Genomic DNA, 27,626 nt, shown 5'->3' with positions numbered 1-27,626 from the left:
TTGGGGTGCTAGGAAAGGCTTTTTGATACAGAACAAAGCTGTAATTTAGGAGTTGTTCAATGATCAGAGAAGGCTTTGAATTTAATGCCTGATTGACAGGCACTCCATTCTCTCAATGAGTCCAGAAAAAAAAAAACACACATTAACTAAAGGTAAAAAGTTGGATAACATTAATTTTATGGTTCCATTTTATATTGCTGTTTACACATAGCACTTGTTACCGTAAAAGCTAACTTATCCTACCCATAATCACTGGACTTGCACCAAGATATTTCAAGAAACAAACTTAACTTTCCTTACACGTCATGAGTCGGCCTGCGTATCTTTGAACAGGGTCCCAGTTATGAGATTTTTTTTCTGCATTTCATCTTGCTGGTCACATCAGGGTGTGTGTTTTTGCTGGAATGCATTTTAGTAGTCGTTTCCTTTGAGTTAGGCTTGCCAACAAATTTCTTGTCTTTGTTCCTATTTCTAGTAGTAAACTGCGTTGTTTAACACAGATATGTCTGGTTTTTTAGCAGAGAGAGTTTAATGTTCCCAGAGGTAGAGTTACGTGTTTCTTAATGTAACTGATACGCTATAGTAATAATTGGAATGGCACTATGGCTGTTTTACATTATATTTATAGGGAAAAGTGAAGTATGTAGTAAATATTGCAGCCCTTGGTCTGTATCTTTGAACTGTTGGACTAGCATCACTAATATTTTCCTATAAACCCATATAAAAATAGATGTCTGCTATCTTTATTCAGGATTACAGATGACTATTTTTAAATCAAACCTTTTGAATGACTCAGATTTTCAGCTTGAGTACGCTGCTATTGCTCAGACAAAATGAATTGAGACAATTCATGGCTCAGTCTATAAGACATGTAGAAACGATTCCTTTATAGAAAAGATAAATCACCTACACTGCAATCTCAGCCGTGTATTTACATTTAACTCAGTAGATTTCTCGCTCTGAAATGGGAAATAAGTGACTTTATCCTGTAGCTCTTATCTGTGTAATTGTTTTCATGTTGTTTCTGGTTAGTGTCTGTCCACACCCATCCTAATTCTGTCAGCAAGTAAAATGTAAAAATATTAACTTCTGTACATAAATGAGTCCTTTTCATAATTATCTTCTCCTCCCTGTGTCATTCAGCTGTCTTGTAATGGTTCTACTTCAGCAAGAGGCTGAGCAGCATGACAAACTTCTTTTTAGACCTTGCCAATTATAAATCTCTCTATTCTTAGGACATTAAGCAGCTTAAAGAGAGCTGGAACTGAAGATCTGGTTGCCTGGCGTACGAGTATTTAACATAAGAGTTTTAGGCATGTTTTATGTTGATTTCGTGCCTTAGATTCCTTACCATGCACGTGCATTGCAAGGGAGGGAAGAAATTGAAAGGAGGCTTAATTTCAACTAACCTGGGGAAAAAGTTTAGTCAGTCACAAGTGAGGAGGTGAACTTTGGACAAGCAGAGCTGAAGTCTGTGAAAGCTAAAATTTGGAAAAGTGGATAGCTTGCCACACTTCAGCTAATGCTTGCGGATTCCCAGCAGAGATACAAGCACTGCATAAAATCAGGAAGTGTTTTAGTATGGCTGGCACAGGTGGCTTGAGCGTAGGCATCTTAATCCAGGGTGTGCACTCAGAATTATCAGGTCCTTGTTCCCCTTCAAACTATGCTGCGTAGGGATGCTCGGAGGTTCTGGGAACAGTTGCACCAGGGAGGAAAGCCAGATGGTGTATCAATTTGCAACAGTTTGCTTTTGTGTAAGAGCTTCTTCTGTTTGTATTAGGGGATTGTGTTTACTCTAGGATCAAATAGAAGTCCTAATAATCGAGCAAGGTGGGGTCACTTTCTGTTTTGAGTTCTATGACTTCTCATGGAGTGCTTTCTCTGCAGAATGAGTTTACCTATGAAGCAATTAATGTGTACTCTGGGGAAGTGGTATTGATTTAATGTAACAGGTAACCACGGACTGTCCTCCCCTGACTTATCACTTTGTCGTCTGATCTGGGACAGCCTATGTGGTTCCTACTCACAGACTTTGTCCATTGTTATGTGCCTCTGCAGCTGGCGATTCAGTTCAGGCAGGTTTATTTGCAAGGACAGGCTCCCAGTTCCATTAAACGTGACTGCGTTGAAGCCCCTGGGCTGACCTGAAGCCCACTGATTCCATTCGACCAAGCTGCCAGTTAGAAAAGCCACTGCAGACTGCTTGCTACGACACTGTAGTAAGCCATTAGGGGGTAGGAAAAAAATGGCTTTCAGACAAATTGCAAGAAGCTTCTACAGAAGTTTTCGTGTAATTATTTTTTCCTCCTCTGCCTCCCTGAAGTGTCTGGAGACTGTATTTGAATGTTCGGACAAATCTTTCTCAATGGAAATAAATCATTTTATTTGGTGACTGTTCCCAAGACATTGCTACTGTTCCCAGGCTTTGTGAAGGGTAGCAAAGAAATCTGTCTATTGTCAATGCCATAAAAGTAATTTCATTAATTTCACCCCGTGCAATGGAAAAGAGGCTTTCCACAACAGCACTGCAGTGACTCTGGACACGACTGAAAAAACCACATAGAGCATTTTTTATGGTCAACAAATGGTTATGATTTTAATGAGCCGTAGAATATGCCAGAAAAAAAAAAGAATAGTTCATTTTGAGTTACTGAAATGTGTTTTCTGAAGAGTGAAATAATCAGGAGCCATCATACAAGGAATGTGGGTTTGATTTTTTTTTTTTTTTAACAACTTCTAAAGAACATTTGAGATGTTAGGACTTAGGAAAGCATCTACTGGAAGAGGCCATGGCTGGAACGTGGCCATTTTTACAGAAAGAAAAGGATGTCTTTGCCCTAATGAAGAGCTAAAATTCAGTCAGTGTGATCAGGGAAGAGATTGCATCCTCTACATCCCCTGTAGCAAGGAGATGGTGCCTGAAGCTGTGTCCTGATGAGGCTCTGCTGGTGCTCTGAGCCTCCCAAGCTTTTTTTCAGTAAAAAGTTGGGATCTTAGACTCGTTAAATTCTTGCTTAAAGGAAAATCTCAGTGTGAGTACCCTCATTCCCATCGTGCCTCTCCCTGAAAACGTGGGGCTACATTCCTTGTTAGTTCACAGAGCTGGCGCTGACCCATGGCCTTGGGTAGAATTAATTTCTGTTTGCTGAAGATCTAGGTCACGGTTTTAACCAAGCTTAGCCAGGATGCTTTGTGGGGGAAGGAGGCACGCCAGTAAGGGCACAGTGTGTGTTACCCCTGTACTGTCCCTGCTCCCACAGCTGGGGGAGGACAAGCTCAGTGCAAGACCCAGTTCCCTACGAGACGTCCAGTGATGCCGACTGCCTCTGCTGCAGCCAGGCTCCAGCATTTTCTTCGTGCCTGTGCTCTGTCGTTTCTCACCTTGTGCATCCATGCAGAACCAGTGTCTGTAGCCAGTCAGATACTAGCAATTAGTGGGAGAATACTGGGCACCTGGTTTCAAGTCGCCTTTTCTTCTCTGTCCACCTCCTTGGTGCTTTTTCTCCCGCTCATGCACTGCTGCCGAGCCTGCTCCCTTCACACGTTTCTCCCAGCTCCGTACTACTCCTTCCAAAATACATGCCCATATCCCTCCTGCCCAGAGGTTTCTTTTGCCTTCCCTGCACTTGCTTTAGGTAATGCCTTTCTCTTCCAAGCCTCTCTGAACGTGCTGGTGCTCCCACTTGTATGCCAGGCCCTGCTAACAAGTGACTGAAGGGAAGCGAAGCCAGTCAGTTCCTGACTATTGTTTCGTTATTGGACCTGGGACAAGCTGTGTTTCTGACTCACAGCTTCCGTATGCTGGCAAGTGCTCCTGTAGCCAGCGACGTGGCTCAGATGACTTTATCGGCAAGTCTTTGCAGGTTTTTCGAGAGAGAAATGAAATCCACTCATTTTTAGAGAAACTGGTTAGTTTTAGTCCTCAGCTGGAGCAAAACTGTGCTTAAATTGCAGTGATTATATAATTTTGATGGCTAATTGGAAACTGCAGAGGGAAGCTCATCCAGGATTGCTGCATTTTTGCCCTGGGGACAAAGTCATGCAAGGCCATGTGAAGTTTGCAAACTTGGGCTGTGGATGGATGTAGTTTTACTGAAACTTCTCAAACATCTGTAGATCAGATTTCACTTTGGTGCTACTTTCAATTTTAACAAGGCAGATTTCTCCAGATGTCCTTTTTTTTTTTTTTGGTCAGGGGTCTGTGTGATCTGACTAATAGACAGAGAACTCGTACGTTAATGTGCTTATATAACAGTTTGACTTCCATGATAGTGGGCTGGGATTTCTTGGAGGGAGGGGAAGAAACTACATGAGTAATGCTGCCAGAGAGGCTTTGCTTGACATAGTCACCAGCTTCTTATGTTTTCGCAAGACAAACTTTCTGAACATGTGAGTACAATGAATAAAAGAACAAACTGCTGGTTAAAAAGCGTTGGTGACCTGTTCTTTGCAGAGCAGACCCTTTGTTCTTGCAATAGCAAGAACAGTGCATGAGACTTGGACGTCACTTCTGATTATAACATTATGCTTTTATTTTTTATTTTTTATTATTTTTATTTCTGGATTTGAGCAACTGAACAATTTTTTTTTCCATGAAAGGGAAATTTTAGAGGGTCTGAAAAAATCAAGTAGCAGGGAGAAAAGCTAATATCAAGATCTATCCTGTCCCTCCGTTCTTCTCTTTTGTACCTTGCCCTAAGGTCTTTGCGGGGGCTGAAGCCCGTTTGCCTAAGGTCCGTCCTGTAGACTGTTGCAGCATGGTTGCTCTCCTAGAACCTCTCAGGTTCCTTCAGCCATCATCGGTTGTAGCTGCTGTCTGCTAGGCACTGTTAGGCCAGGCTGTTAGGTTGGAAGTACTTTGGATTTTTAGCAGAAAAACAGTCCTTCCAGCGGGCAGGTCAGAAGCCAAACTGCTAAAGCAGCACTATTTACCTAGGCAGAGGTACAAGTTCCCTGCGGGAAAGTTTCTAGGTGTTAAAGAGCAAATGGTTTCCCCAGGACGAAAGGTAAGATAGACAAAAGAGGACAGAGCTAAGGAGGAGGAAGCATCTGTACTCAGGAAACATCTGCTTTGGAAACAAGAACTGAATGAGCAAAAAAAAATACAAGCCATCAGAAGAATAAGCTGAGTGTTTAAAAGATTGCACCGCTGGTGCTACAGTGTGTTTGTGGTTCTCCCTGCTGGAGCAGAGGCAGTGAGACACATTCAAGGAGTCAGAAACAAATGGACATAGCAAGGCAGCCTTAATACAGCTAACCACAATTGCCTGTTACTGCCTGTCTGAGAAGTTACAGCATCCAGAAGGATGTTACTGCGTACGCTGTTAGAAATCAGCTATAAAAACTCCTCAAATTCTTTTCAAGTTTTAGGCACCAGCGAGGTTTTGTCCTAACTATTCATGGTGATACTCAAGTAAGGGGCGACAAGAACATGAAAGTAAGCCCATTAGTAGCTGGGTTAGGTTGCAGTCCTACCTATGCATTTCCTTTCTGTAAGCACAGGAATCTCATCTTGTTCTCCAAAGTGGTAGGTGAGAACATGGTTTTGGAAGTGTCTGGCCACAGTTCTGGAGTTGTCTCTGTGCGTGCAGAACCTTGCTGACTTTGTGGGACTTTATTAGCATCGAAGGACTTGATGGTCAGAATTGAGATTCAGAATTGAACAAAATAATGACACATGCAAATAATTACTGTATCCCTATTGTACTAGGAAACTGCTTTGAGCTGAGACAAGCTGTTGGAACTGGAATGCTGCTTTTGAAACCATGGCCCTTTATCATAAACTAGAGCATACATCTCTTCTGTTGCATTACAACTGAATCAAAAGTCCTTGATTTCTCTGCAGTGGGCTTCGTTGTCTGTTAGTGAAGCACCTGGAAGGTGTTCAACCACACCTCTGGTTAAGCCATTCATGGATTTTGGCAACTAGATGTTGGACAGAAAATGTTGTAAGAGCTTTCTGTAGAAGATTTCACATCACCGACACAGCCTGGTCAATTCTGTTTTCATACCCCTCCCCAGAAGGCCTGGGGGGGAGCAGGTCGAGGGGCTGAGCAGCTCCTTCTTGGTCTCAGGACAAGGATACACGGTCCTGGCCTCTGACCAGCAGAAACAGTCTTGCTATGTGTCAGGCACGTGCAGACAGGCAGAACTGGGTGTTGCTGAAGTACACTGCCCAGCTGCTCTTGCAGGTGAAAAGACCATTTGTGGTTACGGTGGGGCATGGGTGGCAGTTAGTAAGTTTTGTGTCTTATTTCCAGTTTGTTTGTTTTTGAGTAAGTTACTGACAATTATAATGCTCTGCCAGGCCTGTTGCTCATTAAAGAAAGAAAACAGACCCTCTACCAAAAGGAGATATTATACCATGTAAGCCCAGAGGTCTTTCATGGACACTTGGAAATCAAGGCTAGTCAAAAAAAATACAGACGCAGTCCTGTATTAAGAACCCTGACCGAAAGGTGCTGAGACGTTAATGGTTCAGGGTCAATATCACAGCTTTTACTGAGGTGATGCTATGATTAGAGAAAGAAAGGCGGGAGAGAAAACAGAGAAACCAACAAAGGCACAGTAGGGCTCTGAGCAGGACTGAAAGCCACACCATCCAGCAGCTGCTGGTCCCCACGGAGTGTGATTCCTGCAGGCAGAGCTGGCAGGGAACACAGCCCGCCTGAGCTCCTGTTGTGATGGTGATCACAGACTGTGTTATTTTTAAGTGAAACTCTCTTCTGAGTGCCTCTTTTGCACAAACATGGATTAAAAAAAGGCACGAGCTGACACGAGCGTCCTTGGATTGCAAACACTCGCTGAAGCCTAGCAAGTCATATGTGTCTGTAAATCAGGCCTTGTGTGTTTTAGGTAGAGCTAGAATGAATCTTTAGTGAGGAGAAGGTGGAGGACAGATGTTAAACGCCCCCTTTTTAAATCCCCCTCTCCATTCTACCCTAGCCTTCCCTTTTGTGCAATACAGGCACTGGGTCTCATCCTCTGAAGACTATGCCGAGCACGTTTTAAATCTGTCTGGGTTTAACAAATTGCCTGAGCTCATGCCAGTAGCAGCTCACAAGACAGGAAACTCCACTCAAACTGTGCTTGTAGATACAGACTGAAATCTAGCAGGAAAAGACAAATGTGATTTCTCCCCCCCCCCCTCACCACCCACCCCAGCCCTCCCAGTCACTCACACCCCCCGTTAAGATTCATGTTCACTTATAGAGGTAAGCGTCCAGCCATAGATCTCCAGATTTCTTTAGGGACCTGTGGGAAGAAAAAAACGAAGAGAAATTTGCTTGGCTTGTGAATCTTGCCTCTGTCGTTTTGTTCCTACAAAGGATTAGTCTGTTACTGAATCTGGGCATGAATCCTTAGGATAATAAATGTCTTTCCTCAGTATATCAGATAGAGTAAGAGGAGCTAGCTATTTTGCTCTTTAGCCCCCAAAAAGTTTCAGACTCAAAGAGCAAGATCTTCAGGTGATGCCCATTGTACTATCTGCAGTTCCTCCTATTCCAGTTCCATTGGGAGGCCTGACAATGCTCGATTAGACTAATCTCCATGCTTTTAGGGAACAGGCTTTTGCTGCTAGCGTGGCTCAAATAGGAAATGGTACGGGCTGTAACCTGATTCATTCCCCTTTGAGTCACCTCAGTTTGCAGCCTGAAGATGTGCTGCCATCTTCCAAAGGCAAGAATCACCAGCTGTCAGAACAACATTTAAAAAGGATATGATTTAAAAAGTCCCTATTAAATCAGTTTAGTGCTGATCTAATCGCTGGTTTCACTAAGCACTTTGACAGAAGTGCTCTGGTTGCAGAAGCTGCTCTGGGGGCTACTTCTTTCTTCTCCCATGATGTAGTGAAGCAGCTTCCCAGCTGCTGTCAGCTAACATTGCTCCACTATATCAGTGGAGCTGTGTCACTTCTGCTGAAAAACATTTCTGCAGGTATTCCTTGGATTGTGTTACGAAGGTTATTGCCCTAGTGAAACGAGGTTACAAAATACTGACATGCTGTCTTTCAAGGATCTATAGTGTCCTGAATTCTCTGTAGGAAAATACACAGGATGTTTATGTAGCAATGAATTGCAGGCTGCAGATGGTGTTAAAAGGACCTTACCCAATTATGTCTACAAATGCTTTTCCAAGAGGCTTCTCTTCATATTGGACTCCGTACTTGGCACATAATGACTTCACCAAAGGTTTAACTTTCCAGAAATTGTGCCGTGGCATTGTTGGAAACAGGCTTGAATAGAGAAAGAGAAAACAAACCTGAGAAAACTCTAGAGACTAATCCCAAGGGATGGGCATCTTTGTCTGCCTCCTCATAGGGGCTAATTATTAATGCCTCCTCCTCAAGCTGTACAAATAGACAAAAGAGGCAGAGAGAGATCCGTGCTTTATAGTCCTCTGCTTCCAAGTAGCTTGTGAAAACTGAATGCATTCATTCTGCTGCTGGTGTGTCTCAGAACAAAGCTGTGTTCAAGAGAGATAATGGAAGTCAGTTTATGAGAAAAGGACACAGCTGGAATGCGAGGGGAGCAGGAATGAGGAAACAGCCCCAGACTGTTGAGATAGCTGTCCGTTTCCTTTGGGCAGAACTCATTCTTCTTGCCAAATCGGATAATCAGTGAACCTGTTTTCCACCTCTGGAAGCTTATGGAACAGAGAAGCAGGTATTGGAATCTGGGATCACCTTGCCCTGTACTTTTCAATGAAGATTTCCTAAGCTGGCTTCCAAAACAGTCAGCTTTATCCTAGAAGACATCTCTTTTATATTTTGATTTGTCACTGGTAATGGGAAGACCAGGCATGGCCCTGGTTTTAATATCTTTCCTGAAACCTAGTATTCAGCAGCGTGTGCAGTCCTACACAGCTGCCTCCAGCTATGAAACACTGAAGTCCTTTTAGTCCAATACAGACAAATATAAGGTCCTGCACCTGGGGCCACATAATCCAAGAGTGTAGTACAGACTGTGGTGTTCTGGCATCTAAAGGGAGGCTACAAAGAAGACAGAGACTCTCTTTTTACTAGGAGCCTTGTGGAAAAGACAAGGAGCAATGGGTACAAGTTGCACATGGGGAGACTCTGATTGGACATCAGATGAAAATTTTTTACTGTGAGAACAATCAATCATTGGAATAACCTCCCAGGGATGTGGTGGATTCTCCAACACCTGAGACTTTTAAGGTTTGGCTAGAGAAGGTGCTGGACGATCTTGTCCAGGCCCTGCTTTTACCATGAAGGGTTGGAGCAAATGATCTCTGAGCCCTTACAACCTGGGCTTTCCTATGATTCTGTCTCATCTCACACATGTCTTTAGCAGAGTTTTCCTTGCCTCAAGTACAGTGTTGTGACAATCTGGTAATGACCAAATGATTCTGGGTCCATACTCACTGGTGCTCAATTTGAAAATTCAGGTGCCCGGTGAACCAGTCATTGAAAAAGGACTGCTCGATGTTGCAAGTGGCTGCCAACTGTGAAGGCAAGAAAGCAGCTGTGAATATTAGTGAAGCCTCACCCTGAAATCAGCACAAAGCTCCTCTTCTCTGTGCCAGGTAAGAGAATGAAGTGTGTCTTACTCCACTGCTGAGCTGTCAGAGTGCAGCAGGCTGTCCTTCTGAGCTAGCTGATCGCAGCAAGGGGAGCTTTAATCCTCCTTCAGGGATTGCTGTCAGCTGTTGTGCTGACAGTGCCTTTACAGGTTTGAACAGTGGTCAAGGGACAATACAGGGAGACAGTCCCATTTGGTGACACATCAGCCCAAATAGAGGCTCCTAAATTTCAGCCTATCTAGTTGAAGATCAGATGGTTAAAAACAGTACCAGGATGGGAAACTGAGGAAGAAAAAAACATGGACGCAGGAAGCCTACTTTCCGCATCCCATCTAGTTATTGTCCAGTGTGCTTTAAGCGTAAGATCTGAATAATAGAGAAATATTTCTTAGCTACCCCTGCTATTGTAAAAATACCTTTGATTGTCAAGTTAGGTAGTCTTTCTTAAAATCCTCTTGGACTTCTAACTGGCTAAACTGTGACTTCTACATGGTTACCACAGGAGATATATTCTCCTCACCCCTGAAGTTGTCATAAAATTGCGTCAGTGTCAAAAAGGTTTATCTCTTTCTGTTTCTTTTCTTTTTCTTTTTTTTGGTCATACCTGCATTTGCTCCCTGCCACATTTCTCTTGTTCATAATCTTTTGCTTTCATAATACCGCCCACCCCATCACTCTTTCTTTCCATAAGTATATAATCTACTAAGACTTACATGATTTACATACTTAATTTAAAAATTGCTTAGGTGTTTTAGTGAATCATGGCATAAGGGAAGGAAAGATGGGGGTGGGAAGGCTATACGGAGGCATCTGGACAGGCTGGGCTGATGGGCCGAGGCCTACGGGATGACATTCAGCAAGGGCAAGGGCCAGGTCCTGCACCTGGGGCACAACAACCCCAAGCAGAGCTACAGGCTGGGAGATGAGTGGCTGGAAAGCTGCCTGGCAGAGAAGGACCTGGGAGTGTTGGTTGATAGTCGGCTGAATATGAGCCAGCAGTGTGCTCAGGTGGCCAAGAAGGCCAACAGCATCCTGGCTTGCATAAGAAGCAGTGTGGCCAGCAGGTCTAGGGAGGTGATTGTGCCCCTGTACTCGGCTCTGGTGAGGCCGCACCTCGAGTACTGTGTTCAGTTTTGGGCCCCTCGCTACAGGAAGGACATGGACGTGCTCGAGAGAGTCCAGAGAAGGGCGACCAAGCTGGTGAGGGGTCTGGAGAACAAGTCTTACGAGGAGCGGCTGAGGGAGCTGGGGTTGTTTAGTCTGGAGAAGAGGAGGCTCAGGGGAGACCTTATTGCTCTCTACAGGTACCTGAAAGGAGGCTTTAAGGTAGTGAGGTGGGGACTGGTCTCTTCTCCCAACCACCAAGTGATCAGACAGGAAGTAATGGCCTTAAGTTGTGTCAGCTGAGGATAAGGTTGGTTATTAGGAAAAAATCATTCACTGAAAGGGCTGTGAATTATTGGAACAGGCTGCCCAGGGAAGTAGTTGGGTCACCATCCCGGAGGTCTTCAAAAAACATGCAGATGTAGTGCATACTGACATGGTTTAATGGCAGACTTGGCAGTGCTAGGTTAAAGGTTGGACTAGGTGATCTGACAAGTCTTTTCCGACATAAATGATTCTATGATTCTGTAATTCTGTGAAATTGCCTGGCAGACTTTGAAAGCCTGTATTCAAGGCCCCACTAACAACTACAATTACTACTTATACTAATTAACGTGAGGTTATTTCTTCTCTCAACTCAATTACCAAATTCATATAGCCAGTGTCAAAGGTACTGCCACTATCCTCTGGGTCTGAATGGGACTTGGTCCACTACAGGTAAGAAGTATACTTTCAGTGCATTTATCTTACCAGGCGTTAAAGAGATTCAGAAAGCAGCTGGTTTTTATTTCAGTCCTTATTCCCTTAGAAAACTGTAAACTTTAGAAATATACTGAGCTGTCTCTTCAGCTGGGGTTGATATATTTTCAGCACAGGAATAACACGTTGATTTACAGCAGCCAAAGATAGCATTCAGAGTTAACTGTTGATTTTCATTGAGGCTCTTCTATTTGCTCATGTGTGTGCCTACAAATACCACAGGAAGGTCAAATCATGCTTGAACCTGATACTGCCTCAAATGAGGAAGAACAACAAAGAAGTCTTTTGATTGTCAAAGCTAAAACAGAAGTTTGGGCTTCCATGTCTTGAATCAGCATTATTGACTCTGGGAGAACAACTTTATGGGACAGTTCATGGATAGAGACTCTATACTAGTATTTAGTATATTTTTTTTGGGGGGAATTACTTGGAAATAGTGGTAATCCATCCATTGTTTTGAGTAAATTTCTAATCCAGTTTGGGGTGAGTGGAGTCAGAGAGATTCTTTTCCCTCCCAGTTAGTTACCTGGGAGCTGAGCCAATCTTTGTGTTTCTCAAAATCAATTTCCATTGGAATGTGATTCATCTGGGTGACCCACACAAACCAGTGACTCTCCAGAAACCTATAGAAACAAACAGAGAAAAAGCACAACAATTTATATTGCAGACCAGGATCTGAGGTAATCTGGGGTTTACAGGGAGCAGCAGGAGATACTGCATGTGAGGAAAGTATTACTCCAAGGTATGGAAGTAAACAACTCTCTACCTAGGGAAACTACAGAGAATCACTTCTGCAATGAATTTCTGTCTGTCTTTATAACTCTGGGACTAATGTAATTATGATTACCTTTACAGAAGGACATCCTACTGAGCTATCCCTCTCCTTCCTCAGAAGTAGATTGATCGATCTTGCTAATTTTGCCTTTCTGTAAATAAGGATGATCCAAGTACTTGAAAACAAAACAAAACAACCGAGCCCTGATTAGAAGTTCTCTGAACTGTTTTTATTTTTCCAGTTGCTTGCTGGATACAGATTATTTTCAAAATTCACCTGCCCATTGGTGTTAACTTTATCACACTAGGGGTCCCACCTTTGCTCTCTCTGTACCTTTACTGTAATTCTGAAGTCTGACCTGGGCTGGCAATCACTTTAAAGTGGCTTATTTGTTGCTTATGGTATTAAAACTACATTTTTAGCCCTTGTAGAACAGTCTGCAGCAATGCACTTTATCCAATGCAGGTTTTCTATGCTGAGGCTGAGGTGTATGTTGGCAAGGTAGTTATCCAGGAGCATCTTTGTTCTAGTCTTTAGGCTTGATTTCTGAAATAGCAGATGATCTGAATCTCTGCTTTCACCAGCAGTAATTGCATATAATCACAGACTGGAGTAAGCTAATTAAAGAGAGTGGTTTCGGAAATGTTTGGAAGTCTGGATTTTGATGGGTATTTGTTTTTCCTCAGTATTTTAGTCTAGCTTCTAGAGGATGAATGAGACTGTTTATGTCATGCATCAGCTATTTAGAACAATCTTAACTTTCTACAAACTACTTGTGTCTAGGGTCAAAACAAAACGACGTGTTTTTGTTTAACTTTATGCCTTACATATTTTGATTGAAAGTGATGACCCTCCTTACGTATCCTTATTTCTCTGAGCAATGGGAGAGCTGAGTACAAAGGAACATTGTTTCCTAAAGCTCCTGGGGCTCTTCTCTTCCTGACTCAAGTATAACAGAGCTATTATTAACAGGGAACTATCTCCTGATGAATCTTCATGATGAATTAGAAACAATTTTGCAAGGGGAAATATATTCCTTCTTGCATTTTTAGCTTAATCAAAACATTAACATTTTTGAAGTAATAGGTCAGTTGTTGTCAATTTGTCAGCTTGATTCCAGACCAAAAATGTTGGCTATGCATTTACACAAATGTGTATCTTTTGTAGTTCCTGTTTTTCTTAGGACTGAAGTGTTTTGAAGCTATGAAAACTTAAGTCATGAACAGTGACATTAAATTTTTTGGAGGCAAATCTTCATGTTTTGTGAAGGTTTTTGTGCATCCGCTGCTATTTCTTTTTACTTTTTTTTTTTTTTTTTTAGAAAATGTTGTTCACTGTGATGAAATGTTTCGCTAATACTAATACTGAATGTGGGACTAAATGCCATTCTTTGGTATTAGCCAGAAGAGTTGCAGATATTACATACAAGACAGAGATATGTATTCAGTGCTGCTATCTGGAATAGCGTAACCATCCAGTGGGTAAGCTTCCAAAGTTCTGCCATGCCTGATTGATTTTGGCAGTTCATGTTTTTGTGTCTCTCACTGAATTTTCCATTCATCAGTCATACAGCAGTAATCAAATTAATACTGTTTCTATACTAAGAGCAGCTCTTCATGAGATCTGCTAATGATAAATGGCCAGAAGACCAGTCAAAAATCAAGATACACAGCAAGCACTTCTCCATAGATATACTGAGGGGTGAGAGGCAGCTTTGAAGGGGTCAGACTGGAGCGTAGGGGCAGGAACACTGATCTGTGGTGTGAAACAGCTTCCAGAGGCCGTGACCTCTGTGAAGAAGCAATGATGTATGCATGTAATGTACAGGCCATGCACTCTCCTGCACTGGGAGAAATGGTGAGCATTTCACTTACAGTGCTCAGGAGAGGGCCCGTGAATTACCTTCCCAGTGAGCTGGGAAGAGGGAGGCTTGAGGCACTTTACCCAGCCTCAGACGATGTGGAAAATGCATGGAAGTGTTGGAATCAGGCATCATGGGGAATGAGGAAAGAAAGGAGAATCCTGGCTCAACCATCACAAGTGCTGAGCTCCAGCTCCGCTGAGAGGAAGTAGCACTGGGAGATGATAGGGAGAACGTGAGGCAGTGAGAATACCCAGGATAATGCACAGTGAGGTAAATGACTGCAAAGAACCTAAACAGGGAAGGCATGGGGCCCACAGCAGAGCTGAGACTTGGTTAGCCCAACGCTGGAGGGAGGGGAGAGCAGCAGGGAGCTCCTGTATCTCCTACCTGACAAAAGTGAGGAGAGACAGGGATCCCAGAACGCCATAGAATGGGATGTATGTGATGAAATAGCGCATGTAGTAGCTGAAGGCCCAGGCTAGGTCCTAGGGGAAGAGAGAAAACATCAGGCATCTCTTAGGCTATTTCACGTAACATGGCTTTGCTGGTAATGGAGAAGACGCTGGGAAATTAGCAGAAAAAAGTGTGATCCCTTCACACCCTCCCTTTACCAGGCCTCTTTGTGGTGGAGAGATGACTGGCCTCTCTCCCTACTCAAGTGTAATTTCCTACGAGTCAGCTGGACCCCACAAACACTGAGAGAACATTTCACTCACCGCCCAGAACCTGCGCTTGATCATGGTTGAGATGATTTGGATTTGGAAATACACAGGGATGAGCAGAGGTGGGAAGACTGCAAAGCAAAGGGAAATATTTTGGACATCAGAGAGGCAGAAAAGCGCATGACATGAGAGTGACTGAGTGATTTAGGAACTGTTTCGAGGGAAGTCCTAGCACTGGTAAGAGAGGTGATGTACTGTGGGGGCAGTTGCCTTCTGGTGAAGAAAGAAGGCTCTGGTTCATCTTGACTTATCAAAGAGCATCGACAGACCACATGCAGTCATTACATTGAGCCTCTCACACAGAGATTACTTCCCAGTCTCAATTGCTTGCCTTGCTGGCAACATGAAGGATGCTTGGATATCAGTGAGAAATTCCCAACTGATTTAGAGACCCGCGCAGGTAGACCATTAATGAGACTGGAGGTCTTAGGAAGGGCAAGACGAGTTGAGACTTTAAGGAGTTGCTCTGCTAACACAGGAGGGGCTGGAAAGTTCAACAGACTTTCAGGCTCCCTTCACCAAAGGGAAAAAGGAGGAGCACAGTGCAGATACTCACTGAGGAAGAAGTACTCATGCTGGTGGTTGTAAGGCAGGTACTTCAGCTTCTTCTTGCCATACTGCAGGACACAGATAAGAAAGTTCAGTCTTGGACTATGACCCCCACATGTAAGAGAAGATTCTGTGCAATACTTCTTTATTGTCTGGAGAGTTCTGATTGAACTCCCACACCAGTAAAGCTAGGAAGTGTTTTGCTATGGTTAAATATCATGACTTCATAATAGTGCTACGTGTAAATTCCTTTTTAAAGCCTCCTGTCTTGATATTCAGATAACTTCTTGTTGTGAGCCTGGGGGCATTTTCATGCATTTCTACACCTTCTGCCATGCCTGTGGCTGTGCTAAGAGCTGCTATTGTCTTCGTTATTAACAACACAAATGTAAGGCATAAAGAAATATGACCTTTAGTAAGTCATTATGCAGGATACCAACGGCAGAGCAAGGCAGTGAACCTTGGCTAGTCTTCCGTGCAGATGTCCTGCACTGATCCATTTTGGCTTCTGCAGCCATCAGCCCCGCGAGCCCTGGTGGCTTGTAAAACCTTACTTTAACAGCAGTGGGAAAACTAGTGTGGCCCTTTGCTCATATGACAATAATTCAAACGGATGTGTTTAAATCTACAATGTCTGCATCAATAGTTTGATATAAGAATTACAGTGCTGTCACTGAGAGCTGTTCTGCAGCTTGCTGTGTTACTGTGGTTCACCTATGGGCAGCAGATGCAGAGAAGTTCCCCCAAAGGCAGGTTTAGACCTTTGTTGCATTCTTGCAGGTGCCCATTTCTCTTCAGTGAAAACAAGGAGCCAAGAGCATCTGGTCTCCTAACCTTCTTATCTAGAGCTACACAGAAGTGTCTTTTTTTGAGCTCTAACAATGTCCATACAAGGAACTAATTTGCTGTGAGCTCACATTTTTTGCTTCCAGCATAACAGCTTGCAGTGAATGTAAGCCTCGTAGCACCAATAAATAAGCAGTAGCATGTGGAACTTAGAGCAGTGCATTCAGGTGCCTGCATCGTGTAATGCATTGTACTGGAAGTCTGCTGCAATCAGGAGGTTACTGGTATCAGTAGATTTTGGAAGTAAAGATATACTACTAGGAAGAGTGGCAGGAAAACAAGTATGTAAAAGATTAAGTCTGAGTAGTGATGGCTGACTGAAGAGGAATTGAATTTCTCCCCATAGTTCCTAGTGAACAGCTGCAACTGTCACATTAAACTTCGGGATGGGATATTCTGGTCATACAGTAGAAAGAGCTTCCTTATAATCTTGGGGGTTGAGCGTGGGACTGGAGTGCCCAGTGAATTTCCAATATGCTTGCTGGTCAGAGCAGACCGAAAGAACAGGGACTATAAACAGTACTCTTTCCACTTATACTACATCTCCAAAGCCAAGGTCATGGTGACCTCCTGGCCATCTGAAGCAAAACAGCTGGCTGTTCCCTGAGTGTCTGTGCAGATATCTACATAACTGACCCCTCTGGTGTTTCTGACAGTCCCTGTGCTGCTTCTCTTTTTTGCGTTTGCCCTCTGATATGCATTGCCCTTGTGGGTCTCCTGCACAGGGAGGCCCTATGAGTTTTGCCTGCTGTCCTCAGACTTCAAGTCACCTGAACTGTGTTGTTGTCTAGCAGAGCTCCCTGCCGTTTTTATTTTATTTTTACTTTTGGCCTCTGACTTGCTTCTCCTATTGCTTCCCTCTCCACTTGTCAGATCCTTCTCCCTGGGCTGATCACCAGTTCTATGATGTCCATTCTCCTCCATTCTGTTTTCCCATGTCTCTCTTTATTCTAAGTGTATTCGTGACCGCTAAAATCTTGTAGCCTGCAGGAAACGGTAACTTTGGGCACTACAAGATTACTGAAAAGGAATTCACTGTGTTCTGAACTCCAAAAGGCTGTGTGCTAGGCTTATTCTAGAAAAAGATTATGTGCAAGTGTGAAAGAATATTGAGATACACTGACCTAACATTTCTGATATTTTGTAGGAGAGAGATCCAGTTTTCTTTGTTGTTACAAATGTCTACATCCTCAGTTCTTCCTTTAAGTGGTAGACTCACAGTCTACTTTAAAAAACAGTTATCAGGCACAACATTTTCCAATGGGATGTACCAATACAGTGAAGAGCTTAATACTGATTTACATTTTCTAGATAGTGGCTTTTGTATACTCCAGAAGTCTTCCATTTTAGTCATATACAAGAGACCTTTATGCCTCTTAAAAATTGTGTAAGACATTCTCTATACATGACCATACACCAGCACGTATGTCCCCAGCATATGTCTGGGGTTACTTTCTTAATAGGGTAAAAGCTGAGAAAGCGTTAGTGTTTTTTTTCATTTTATATTTCCCTGTGCTGTACTTACTGCAGATGTGTTGGTTTTGTTTTAGGTAGAAATGCTTGTTCAATTTTTTTTAAAGACCAACGGTTTTTTTTCTTTGTGTAGGTTTTTATAAAATAGATGGTAAGTATTTTGGCTCTAGGAGTGGACAGATGGAATCAAAATACCTTAACACGGCCTGTTATTCATTGTGCAGCATGTTGGTACATAGTGTAAGAAAACGGTTCTGGCTGATGACTGCAGTAACCTAGAGTAACCCAAAGAGTTCACGTTTGGTCGGGCTCTGACCCCAGTCTTTGTGTAAATTTTAAAATTCAGGGCTAGATGATGTCTGAACATCTCCACAGTGAGGTGGGAGTGTGATCATTTGTGACTAGCTTATACCAGCAGAAACTTTCCGTATACTTCACCTGTCCAAATCAGATCAGCTTTGGTGTCTTACACTCTCAGATCAAGTCAAAATCTCCACAGATTGTGCTTCAAATAGAAGAAGGGAAAAAAAAAAAGAAAAAAAAAAAGAGAAAAGGGGAAAAAAAAGCAGGAAGGAATTTCTGTGTGTATGCAAGCAATACAATATCCCCTCACATGCATGGCAAAGGCTCCAGTGGAGAGGACGTTGTCAAGATTGTCTGGAGCACAACTGGAGTAATATTGGAAGATATTTTATGTGGAAATGGAAGATCAGTTTTGAAATATTCTCGATGAAGTACTGAGAAACACCACATTTTCCCCTCATGTCGATATTTCTATACAGAAGAAAGTTTTCAGCTTTCTACTTTCTTTATGGTCCCATCTTCATTGCTTTTCCTGAGATATCCCTAAATATTTTTTCCTGTGGTCAGCGTAGGAAATGGATAGGGAATTATACAGTCAATATTGCTCTTCAACCCAAGGTTTGGGAGGGTGTAAAGGCCAAACTCCTGTCAGAAACCAATAGATAGATGAAGTCCCTGGGAGAAGCACGTCCTTCTTCAGCATTGCTGGAAGTCTTGACTCTGTAAGTCATGTCCAGCAACACTGACAAATTCCTGGTTTTGCACAAGCATTCTCTGAAGCCCTTTAGGACAATAGTTTTCCACTTTTTTCCCACTTTGCCTTACCTCAACAGGCTGTGTATCTCCAAGGACAAAAACATGCAGCATGTTCACATCTGGGTCTTTCTTGAATATGTTGGGCTTGGCATGGTGTTGGAAGTGACGGTGGTTCCACCAGTTTGCAGAGGCGCCCTGGGCAGATACAAGGAGTTAATCCATGCAAAAGCGCAGTTCCTCTAGTGGCAGTTGCGTTAAAACAGTGCCACTCTGATTGTGCCCAAACTAATATTTGCTTTTATAATAGCAGTAGGTGGCTATAGTGGCAGTTAGTATGAGACTGCTGGTTTCAGAGGGCCCATGTCAGCTATGCCAGGCTGTTTTGCCCTCACTAAAGATCAAATAATTTGAAAGAACAGGCCATAAATATACACTCGGTGACTTGCATCTCACAATATCTTCCTACAAGTGAGGTTGTTATGAGTAGCTGAATGGTAGGCTATTTCCACTTGGTGTCTTACTGATTGTTGATGCTGCTTTCCCTCTACTGCGCAGGAGGAGCCAGGCAATGCAAAGTAGGTTTGGGAGAATGGGCAAAGGTATGTCCTACCCCGCTTAAGTTCCTACTGCAAGTAGGTGCTGAAATGCTTGTCTGCTTTGGACCTTGCCCATGATATAATTCTGATAATACCTTGAATGGATGGGATATATCAGGATGGGACACTTAAAAAATACTAAACCGTAGTGGGAAGCATGTGGAAAATATGACGGTGTTAAAATAGTGTTTTATGCAATTTAATGAGCTCTGTCCTCAGCTGCTATAAATTAGAGCAGTTCTACTGAGGTTTGTGGAATTACTGTGTTCTGTAACAGCCGTAGTTGTGCTCTCATATCTCTCTCTTCTATGCAACAGCTCCATGTGCAATTGCTCCCTAACTTCTCCTCCCTGGATCTGCTCGCTGTGGAAAGGCTAAGAGCTGCAGTTTCCTGCTTTGATGTAGTCAAAGCGACTGCAGCTATTTCCACAGTGCCCTGTGTCCCCAGTGACCTTTACCTTCAGGTGTCCAATCACAAACTTGTGGACAAGGTGGTTCCAGGAAGACTTCTTAAAGACAGACAGGTGTCCAAAGTCATGTTGCAGCCACCCTGCCTGGGCCTGGGATGATGGAAAATAAATCAGTTAGAGAAGTGTTTGAATGTTGGCAGGCTCAGTGCTGAGACCACATCCCTTGGGAGCCCGAGTGCTCGACCACCCTCTCAGTGAAGAACCTTTTCCTAACGTCTAGCATGAGGTGTCATAGATGGTCTTCAGGGAGAAGAGATCAGTGCCTCCATCTCCTGGAGAACAAAAGGCCCAAGAGGCAAGAAAAACGTGTGATGCAAAATCACCAGGGGCAGCCAGAAGGCACCATGGGGGAAGATGTGGATGTTTTTCCTATTTGTATTGGTCTAATAAGAAAAGTTCAGTGCACGTTGACCTCACTGAGTACCCGGTATGCTCTGTGCCTACTGCTTCTTACCTGGGAAGTTGCAAGGATGAACGCAAGGAAGAGAGTTGTGATCCACCCGGTACCGAAGTATGAAACCAGTAGCCAAGCCAAAGCTTCCATTGCAATGATATGGGCCAAGTAAAGAGAGAAGAACAAAGGGCTTGCTCTGAATAAATTCATGTCCTCCGCTGTCTTCCTCAGGGTCCGGAAATCCTCCACCAGCTGGGACTGCAAATGGACACGTAAGACACAGCATGCAGCTTGTGAGTAAGTCTGAATGTGTCCAGGGAAGGCTCCATCCTAAGGACCTTGGCAGTTTCTTGCTTTGGTTGGCTACTCCAGAAGTAAGGAAGTACTAATCTCCGTATTCACACTGCTTTCTAGCTTTTCATAGTACTTTCCTATGAATAAACACCCTGGCTGGCCTCAGCCTGTGTCCTGACCTTTTGCACCCTGAGCTAGGAGAATTCTGTGAATCAGCAGCACTACCTTGCTATGTGGAGAGTCATATCTGTTGATGACTCTAGTCTGAATGAGCTATGCAAGTATTAGAGACAGCTGGAGAATGAGAGAATTCAGTCCTATTACTTAAGCATAATTCCAAACCTTCTGTGATCAGCACCCAATATCAGAGCACCTGTGGTCTATTCAATACGTGGGTTAGCTGGCATGCAACTGTTCATCAAGAGCCTTCCAGGGTTAATACTGCTTAGCATTGTCTCTTCTGTTGTGAGTGATACACATATATCGATAATCATGATCAGCCATAAGCAACAGGATTGAGTTTTGTAGCAGGAACCAGTCATGCTACACACAATGCCTGAATAATGAATAAATGAACTGTCTGGGAGGGGTACGGGGGCTGGCTTGAGGATATGGAGCGGATGGAAAAGGTGCTTGCTGGGTTGCTCCTTTTAAGCAACCCCACTGAAATGAGACATCTGTTTCACCTCACCTACGCGTACCTATTGCTCTGCCACTCATGGCACAAATGCTTGTACAGAAGTCTGAATGTTTCAACTCCCTCTCACACACATTTTTATCTATGCACATTGCTGCACAGAGGTGTTCAGCAACAGAGCACCTTTCTCTGGAGCTGCCTGTAGTGAAGACACCTGCACAATCTGTCTGGTGTTTTTTCCACGTTCTGGAGGACATCCTGAGAGGGAAAAAAAAATGGTGGAGCATGCCCACAATAAACCCCAGCTCAGAAAAATACTCACATTTTTATCTCGGTCTTGGCTGGGTTCCCCTGGAGCAAGCTCTCCGATAAGTAACGGCTTGAGAAACTTTTGCACCAAGGTGGGATTGATATGGAAGGCCTGGAACGCATCCTGGAATAGAAATGTGAGTAAATGTGAGATTGAGGACTAGCTGGACTGACTTCCATCTCTGGGATTCAATGCAGTACTGCTAGTAGAGAAGATATCTGCTAGAGGCTGCTGAATTTGCTTACCTGGTAGAAAATAAACAGCGAGAACTGGGATGCTATCTAGACAGATAGAGAAAGGCACCTCAGGAAACTTCCTAAGCACCTAAATACCTAAGTCCTGCTAATTCCCTTGGAAGGCAGGCCAACAGGAGTTTGTGCAAATCCCCTCTAGGATATAAATTCCCTTTGAAAGTCTGCTGCCTGGAGGCAATTCAAGAGAGGTGTTTTTTATAGTGTGTTTGATTTGATGTTCACCCAGAGCATACTGCAAAGCGGAGAATGAATTCGTCTAATAGATCACTATAGGTTTTGGTTTTACAGAACAAGTGCTTTTACATACCCTCAAGGGTATTGATAATGTGTAAGTCCTTTTGTACTGAAATCAGAAAAAAAAAAAAAAAAAGCTTAAACCTATCGAGGTACTGTTATGTATTATTTTTAATTCCTTTTCTTCACATCTAAATTTTCTAAAATTGATCATCTCAGACCCTGATTATTCCATGCAACATCATTTATGAGTCTGGTGCATTAACCATATCTTTTTTTTCTATTCCTTCCTCATTCTGTATCTTCTTGTGTATCTGTGTCCTGCAGATACCTCTTGGGAGCATATATTTGATGCATTTGCTGCTAGTAGTGAAGTCTTGCACATCTCTCCTTTCACGTGGCATGGCTTGGATTTTAACTCCAAAGGTAGCAGCAGGGACAGAAAGTTCACCAACGTCAGAAATCCCTTACACGATCCTTACTGCACAGAACTGGAATTAACTCTAGAACCTAGAAGAACTGTAAAGATGTAATTCCATGCTGTTTTATGACTGCCTGCTCTCTGGGTCCCCACGTTAAACCACAGCCCTCCTCTGTGAGATGGTCTTTGGCAGGACAGCTCCAGCTATGAGGAAGGCTTATTTTCTTTTGCTCACTGTGCTCCTTCTACAAGTAAGATTCAATCACATCTGTTGAAACATTGACATCTTTCATTCCTCACAGAGGCGCAAACCAATGGACCTCATGGAGTCCAGAAGGCCCATGATTTTAAAGGAGGGGTAGTTCAAGAAAGTACGGGTTCATCAAACAGCTTGGCTAATGATTTGTGCTATTATGACCTCCTTTTCTCATTGTATTGAAATCCCTGTGTTGTTCATTTTATGAGTAAGTAAAATAGAACTGAAGTATGGTCAAAAAAAGAAGTCAGGAGTACCATGCTTCAGCCTTTCTTCTTTTGTCCCATTTTCTAACCAAGGACCAGCTAAAATCTCACCCCTTGTTCTGAATGGGAAAGACAGATTGGAAAGTGCTCATTGTTTCTAGCTGACCTTCCTGTGAGCTGAATTCCATTAATAGGCCAGCTCTGGTGTTCATAATTACCACCAGCAACTTTGGTTCCAAAGTCCTCTGAAACTTTCAGCTTATTCCAAGATTTGGGATTGAGCTTCAAAGTAATACTTGGACCATAGACATTTCACTTGTACGAGGCAGGAGAGTGAAAGCTGGTCTCTGCCATTTAGCTTAGTTAAAGAAATAATATGAGAAGAGGAGCAACAGAAGGATGGGGAGAACAGGTTTATTTATATATATATATATATATATATATAAATTTTATAAAGATTAGAAAAGCCTTAAAATGCCAGAGGCTATGGGGGAAGATGCAAAGAGGAGAAAAAATGTCATTACAGCACATGGGGGAGGCAAATTGAAATGTACTGGACTTTTCTAGTTACTCTCAGCTCTCATGACATTGCTAAGTGTCCAAACTATCCCATTCGGAAACAATTTCAGAAACAAAGCGATATCTGTTATCACGGGGAAAAGTTTGGATCAGTTTGCCCTATTCTACTCAGGAAGACTGCCACACTGGCAAAACTTACCCCAATTTCAAGCACGAGTGAGACCAGTGCTTTCTGACTGCACTGTTGTCTATTGGTTTTACCTTACTGGTGCCAAAATGAAGGTAAAACTCCAGGGCCAGCAAAGCTGATACTTACAGCCCTGTTCTGCAGACAATTTGAGTTTCCCTGGTATAATTTGCAGAAGATGTGAAAGGGGAGGGAAGACCAGAATAGTGGGGAAGTGAGTATCTGACTGTGCCTGCTACAAGGTTGTACCATTTTGAGATGAAAAGTATGACAGGTGGAAAAAAGGAGAAGGGTAAAGAGGGAGAGGGTGAACACTTAGGAAGCATTGAAGAATATTGTCTCAGTATTGTTCAAGTTAATGGAGGAAAACAATCTTCGGAGGTCTGGCTGGCTACCTCTTTATCTCTGTGATGGAGATCACTCAGGTTTGTGTAGTGTTAGCAGCAGGGTGACTCAGAACAGCAGCTTCTGCCTCACTGCCTAGAAGGTATTTCTGTTCACCTAAGGCTTCCCCGGCAGTAGCACATCTGTTTTCTAAACATGCTCTGTCATGACTTTTCTGGGGAGAGGTCTCTTCCATCTCTGAACCCTTCTTCCTTGGTTGGATGAAAAGTAAAGGTTGAAACTGGTCAGAAATGTAAGCATGCATGTCAGAGCACGGTTGTTACTTAAAACTATATACACATATAGATATACTATATACGATCTTCTACTTCCCTGCTATCTTGAACCTATTCCATGTCGAAAGTGCTGTTAGTAGGAAAGTTTCACCTTCACTGGAGGTGGCTGAAAAGTAATATTGGGTAGAGAATGGGATTTTTCAGTATAGTCTCCAAGCAGGAGAGAGAATAACATATCCTAATATTCTTACCATCATCAGAGAGAAAGCTATAGTGAAGGAAAAATTGCTTTTTGATTTGCTATATCTCAGGTGTCTCCTTTACAAATAGGTCCTGAAATTTGGAATTGTCTTCAAATCTGTATTGGAGGGAGATAGAGAGCAAATGTTGGAAGATAGACTCTGGAAAATGCCACGTGATATTTACACCTGACCTCTCAGTTTGGTGGTCTATTGTCCAGATAAACTGATGTGTCTTATGAGAAGTGGGAATTATCCCAGCTGTTTTTGTGAAAAAAGCTTTACTTTTGTCGAGGTATGAGCTGTACATAAGCATTGAAGCACTCAGTGCAGTCAGTGCAAAGACATTCTTTCACATCCTTGAACATTTCTAAAACGGAGAGGCTGGAAGGTGCCTGCTCACATTTTAAGTCTTGTTCATTTACTGAAAGCAACTGTGCATGATGTGATGTCAGAACATGTTCTCCCAGTCTGGTGTGCTGTACCAGTATCCTAAAGTATGGCCTAAAATGAATGAATGCCTAATATTGTTAGTACTTGTAGGGGAAATTCATGTGTAAGCTAGCCTGGGCACTCTTGACTTGATCAGCATCAGCTGAGCGTGAAAAGCTGTCATGGAGCTTTTCAGTCAGCTATCTTGTGAGCATCCTGAAATGAATTAGCTCACGCATCACCAACCGAGTTATTTAAGAACGTGGGCGTAGAGTTCAGTGAGTCTGTCTGTGGGCAGTTTGTGATAGATTGGTACGCCTGATCCTCTAGAGCATTGGTAAAAGATAAAAGGAGAAGTGGCTGAAGTTCCTTTGGTGGACCGTAGGTCCTAACTGCGTGTAATGCTAAGGGGAATTCCAGAGAGGTGAAAGCCATTCGAGAACTAGGAATGCAAACACCTTGAACTGAGTTTTTATCATTGCCTTTTCCTCCTCCTAAGCTCTTCCATTTGTGATATCTCGCAACTCAAAATGAGACGTGTTAGTAAAGCCTTGACAGACTCAAGGACAAGGATTTCTCACTCTGAATGCGAGATTTTTTTTTTGGTATTAAAATGTGATTCGCCATAGAGAAGTTGGAATCTAGATACCAATTCCATTTTAGTGCTCGGGATGGAAGGGACAATTTCAGAGCACTCTTAGTCTTAAGAGTGTCTTCTTGGAGTATGCTCTGAGTATAGTGGGATGCAAGGTACTCTGGAGAGGTGGTAAGAGAAGATAAAAGGATCGGCAGTAGTAGACTCAGAAATCTGTTTCAGTTTCCCTTGCAAAGATCAGAGACAAACACAATAGCAGATGCTTTTTGATTTCTAGTCGAGGATTTAACTAAATTCTTGGGGACAGGAGCCCAGCTCCTCTGATTTCAGCAGTCCCTGCACTTATGTGGCCCAGAGAAAATCCTCACCCAGTTACTTCTTTTGGAGAGAGAAAGCTTTTCATTCAGAGGTTCTACTGGAAGGGGACAGGAACACCAAAATGCATCTCAGTGCTTCAAGGAAACCAGTGGAAAATAACCACAGACCTCAGGCAAATGGAGAAGGAAAGGAAAACGTTAGTAATTCTTGCCGATTAATTCTGTCACATGCACAGCCTCCTTGCTAAAAGTGTTAAGAGCCATGGTAGATAAACAGTTAAAGTTACAGCTCGATCCCTTCTGCTGCTTACCATGCCCATGGAAAAGCTCTGAGGCAGTTTAAATTTGTTAACTCAGGGCCAGCATTGGGGGTGAAAACACGCTCCCTATATGCATTTCTGAAGTAGGTGGCTTTGGGAGAAACTGCAGACAACACTTTCTGAAACACTTTGTTCCTTTTTTTTTTGTTTTTAAAAGTTGCTGAAACACGAGAGGGAGCTGAAACAAGCCAGCTATGAAGCGTAGGAGCAGCTGTAGTGGCAGCAAACTTTTTTTTTTTTTTTGTGCCCTGTAGAAACCTGCAACAACGTTTTCTCGAGAATTCTCCACGGGGAAAAAGCTAAAAAGCTCCTTGTTTTAAAGCCTCAAGCTCACCCTGTTCAACAGAAGCATCTTTGAAACGCGGACCGGCCTCTTTTAACCCTTTCTTGTGTTTGCTTTCGGTGTAGCTCGCATAACTATGCACTGCAGAGGGGAAGACTCCGGACACTTTGGTTACGAAGCGTCGAAAGACAGCGCAAACAAGAGACAGAGACAAGCGGCAGGGCTTAAGCAGAGCCGAGCAATGTTTACCACCCCGCTCTTCCAGCTGTTATTGCCCTGGCTCGGGGGGGTTGGCTGCCAAGGAGTCGCATCAGTGCGCGCCGAGCGCCCTGCTCCTCGGTGCTAGAGCAGAGATGAGCTGCAGGTGTTAGAGGGGGGGGGAGAGGGAGGCAGGCAGCCGGCTGTGCAGGGAAAAAAAAAAAAAAGCTCCTTCTCAGTAACCGTGAGGGTGGAAATGACCTGTCAGAGGCTGCTGCTGGAGCTCGGAGGCAGCCACGCGTGTGTCCGTGCGGGGGGTGCTTACCGTGGCATCTTCCCCGGCGCAGTGGCTGATCACTCGGTGGCCCCCCGGGTGCCTGTTTGCCCACCGGGTGACATTGTACACCTTGCGCTCTATCACCAGCCACATGTCCGTCCTCAGGTTGTGCTTCTGGATCTCCTCCCAGGTGTAGAGGGGGATCTGCGCCTTGCACTCCCCCGACTCCTCGCCTTTCTCCCCCCCTTTCCCCATGGGGCTGGCTGCTTCTTTGTCTTCTGGCCAACGTGGGGGGGGGGACCTGTCTGCGCTGCCCAGGGACGTGCCGGCAGGGGAAGGGCTTTTCTCGCTCGGTTCCCCTCAGCTGATCCCCTGTCCTCTCCCTCTCCTTTTGCTCATGTCCTCCCTCCTCTTTGTCTCTCGCTGCCTGCCCCTTGCGATCTCTCGGCTCCGTCGCTGGCTCGGAAGTGCCCCCTAGGCTAATTTCCCCGGCGCTGATGTACTTTCACCTCGCGCGTAGCCTCCTTTCGTGGGAGGCTCGGCCCATTCCCCCCGCACCCCCCGCATCCTCCCGCGTTCAGTACCGGTGAGGTTTCCCCAGGCATCAGCAGAGCTCCTGCACCAATCCCGGCCCTCCCGAGGCCGGGCTGGGCCCTGCCATTGGTCCCGGGCGATCTTTCGAAGGGAAAAGCCGGCTGCCGGCCAGCCTGCGCCGCCCGCCCGCTCCGGGGGGCGAGCAGCGGTGGGGCCGGCGCCCCCCTCTTCCCCTCCCCAAAGCTCCTCTTTTTTTTTTTGTTTTCTTTTCGTCAGGACTTTGGCTCCTGCTTTAAAGAGCGTTTTTTTCCCCCTCCTTTTTTTTTATTTTTA

The 27,626-nt window shown here is 43.9% G+C and overlaps 2 protein-coding genes across 8 annotated transcripts in view; one reads left to right on the top strand and one right to left on the bottom strand.

Moving 5' to 3' along the window:
* RAB3IL1 (RAB3A interacting protein like 1) overlaps positions 1-27,626 on the top strand; it is a 67,162-nt gene that overhangs the window by 26,245 nt on the left and 13,291 nt on the right. For 6 of the 7 annotated variants that reach the window (XM_066997401.1, XM_066997403.1, XM_066997400.1 and 3 more), the window contains one exon: positions 9,415-9,552. The gene's annotated coding sequence lies outside the window, so the exon portion shown is untranslated. Of the gene's footprint in view, positions 1-9,414; positions 9,553-26,409; positions 26,689-27,626 lie in introns of those variants that run through there. The other variant, XM_066997404.1, reaches the window with a different exon arrangement.
* Positions 4,512-27,318, bottom strand: FADS2 (fatty acid desaturase 2). The gene is made up of 12 exons (XM_013177617.3): positions 26,808-27,318; positions 21,414-21,524; positions 20,221-20,418; positions 19,755-19,856; positions 18,770-18,895; positions 15,330-15,390; positions 14,768-14,844; positions 14,439-14,536; positions 11,939-12,035; positions 9,392-9,471; positions 8,114-8,239; positions 4,512-7,257 (listed from the first exon to the last, which is right to left on the bottom strand). The coding sequence occupies exons 1-12, from the start codon at positions 27,012-27,014 to the stop codon at positions 7,206-7,208; spliced, it is 1,335 nt and encodes a 444-aa protein (XP_013033071.2). The 5' UTR covers positions 27,015-27,318; the 3' UTR covers positions 4,512-7,205.

The sequence above is a fragment of the Anser cygnoides genome, chromosome 5, assembly GCF_040182565.1.
Source record: "Anser cygnoides isolate HZ-2024a breed goose chromosome 5, Taihu_goose_T2T_genome, whole genome shotgun sequence".
In the NCBI taxonomy this organism is placed as follows: Eukaryota; Metazoa; Chordata; class Aves; order Anseriformes; family Anatidae; genus Anser; species Anser cygnoides.
Note: the sequence above shows the minus strand (reverse complement) of the source record. Positions and strands in the feature narration are given on the sequence as shown.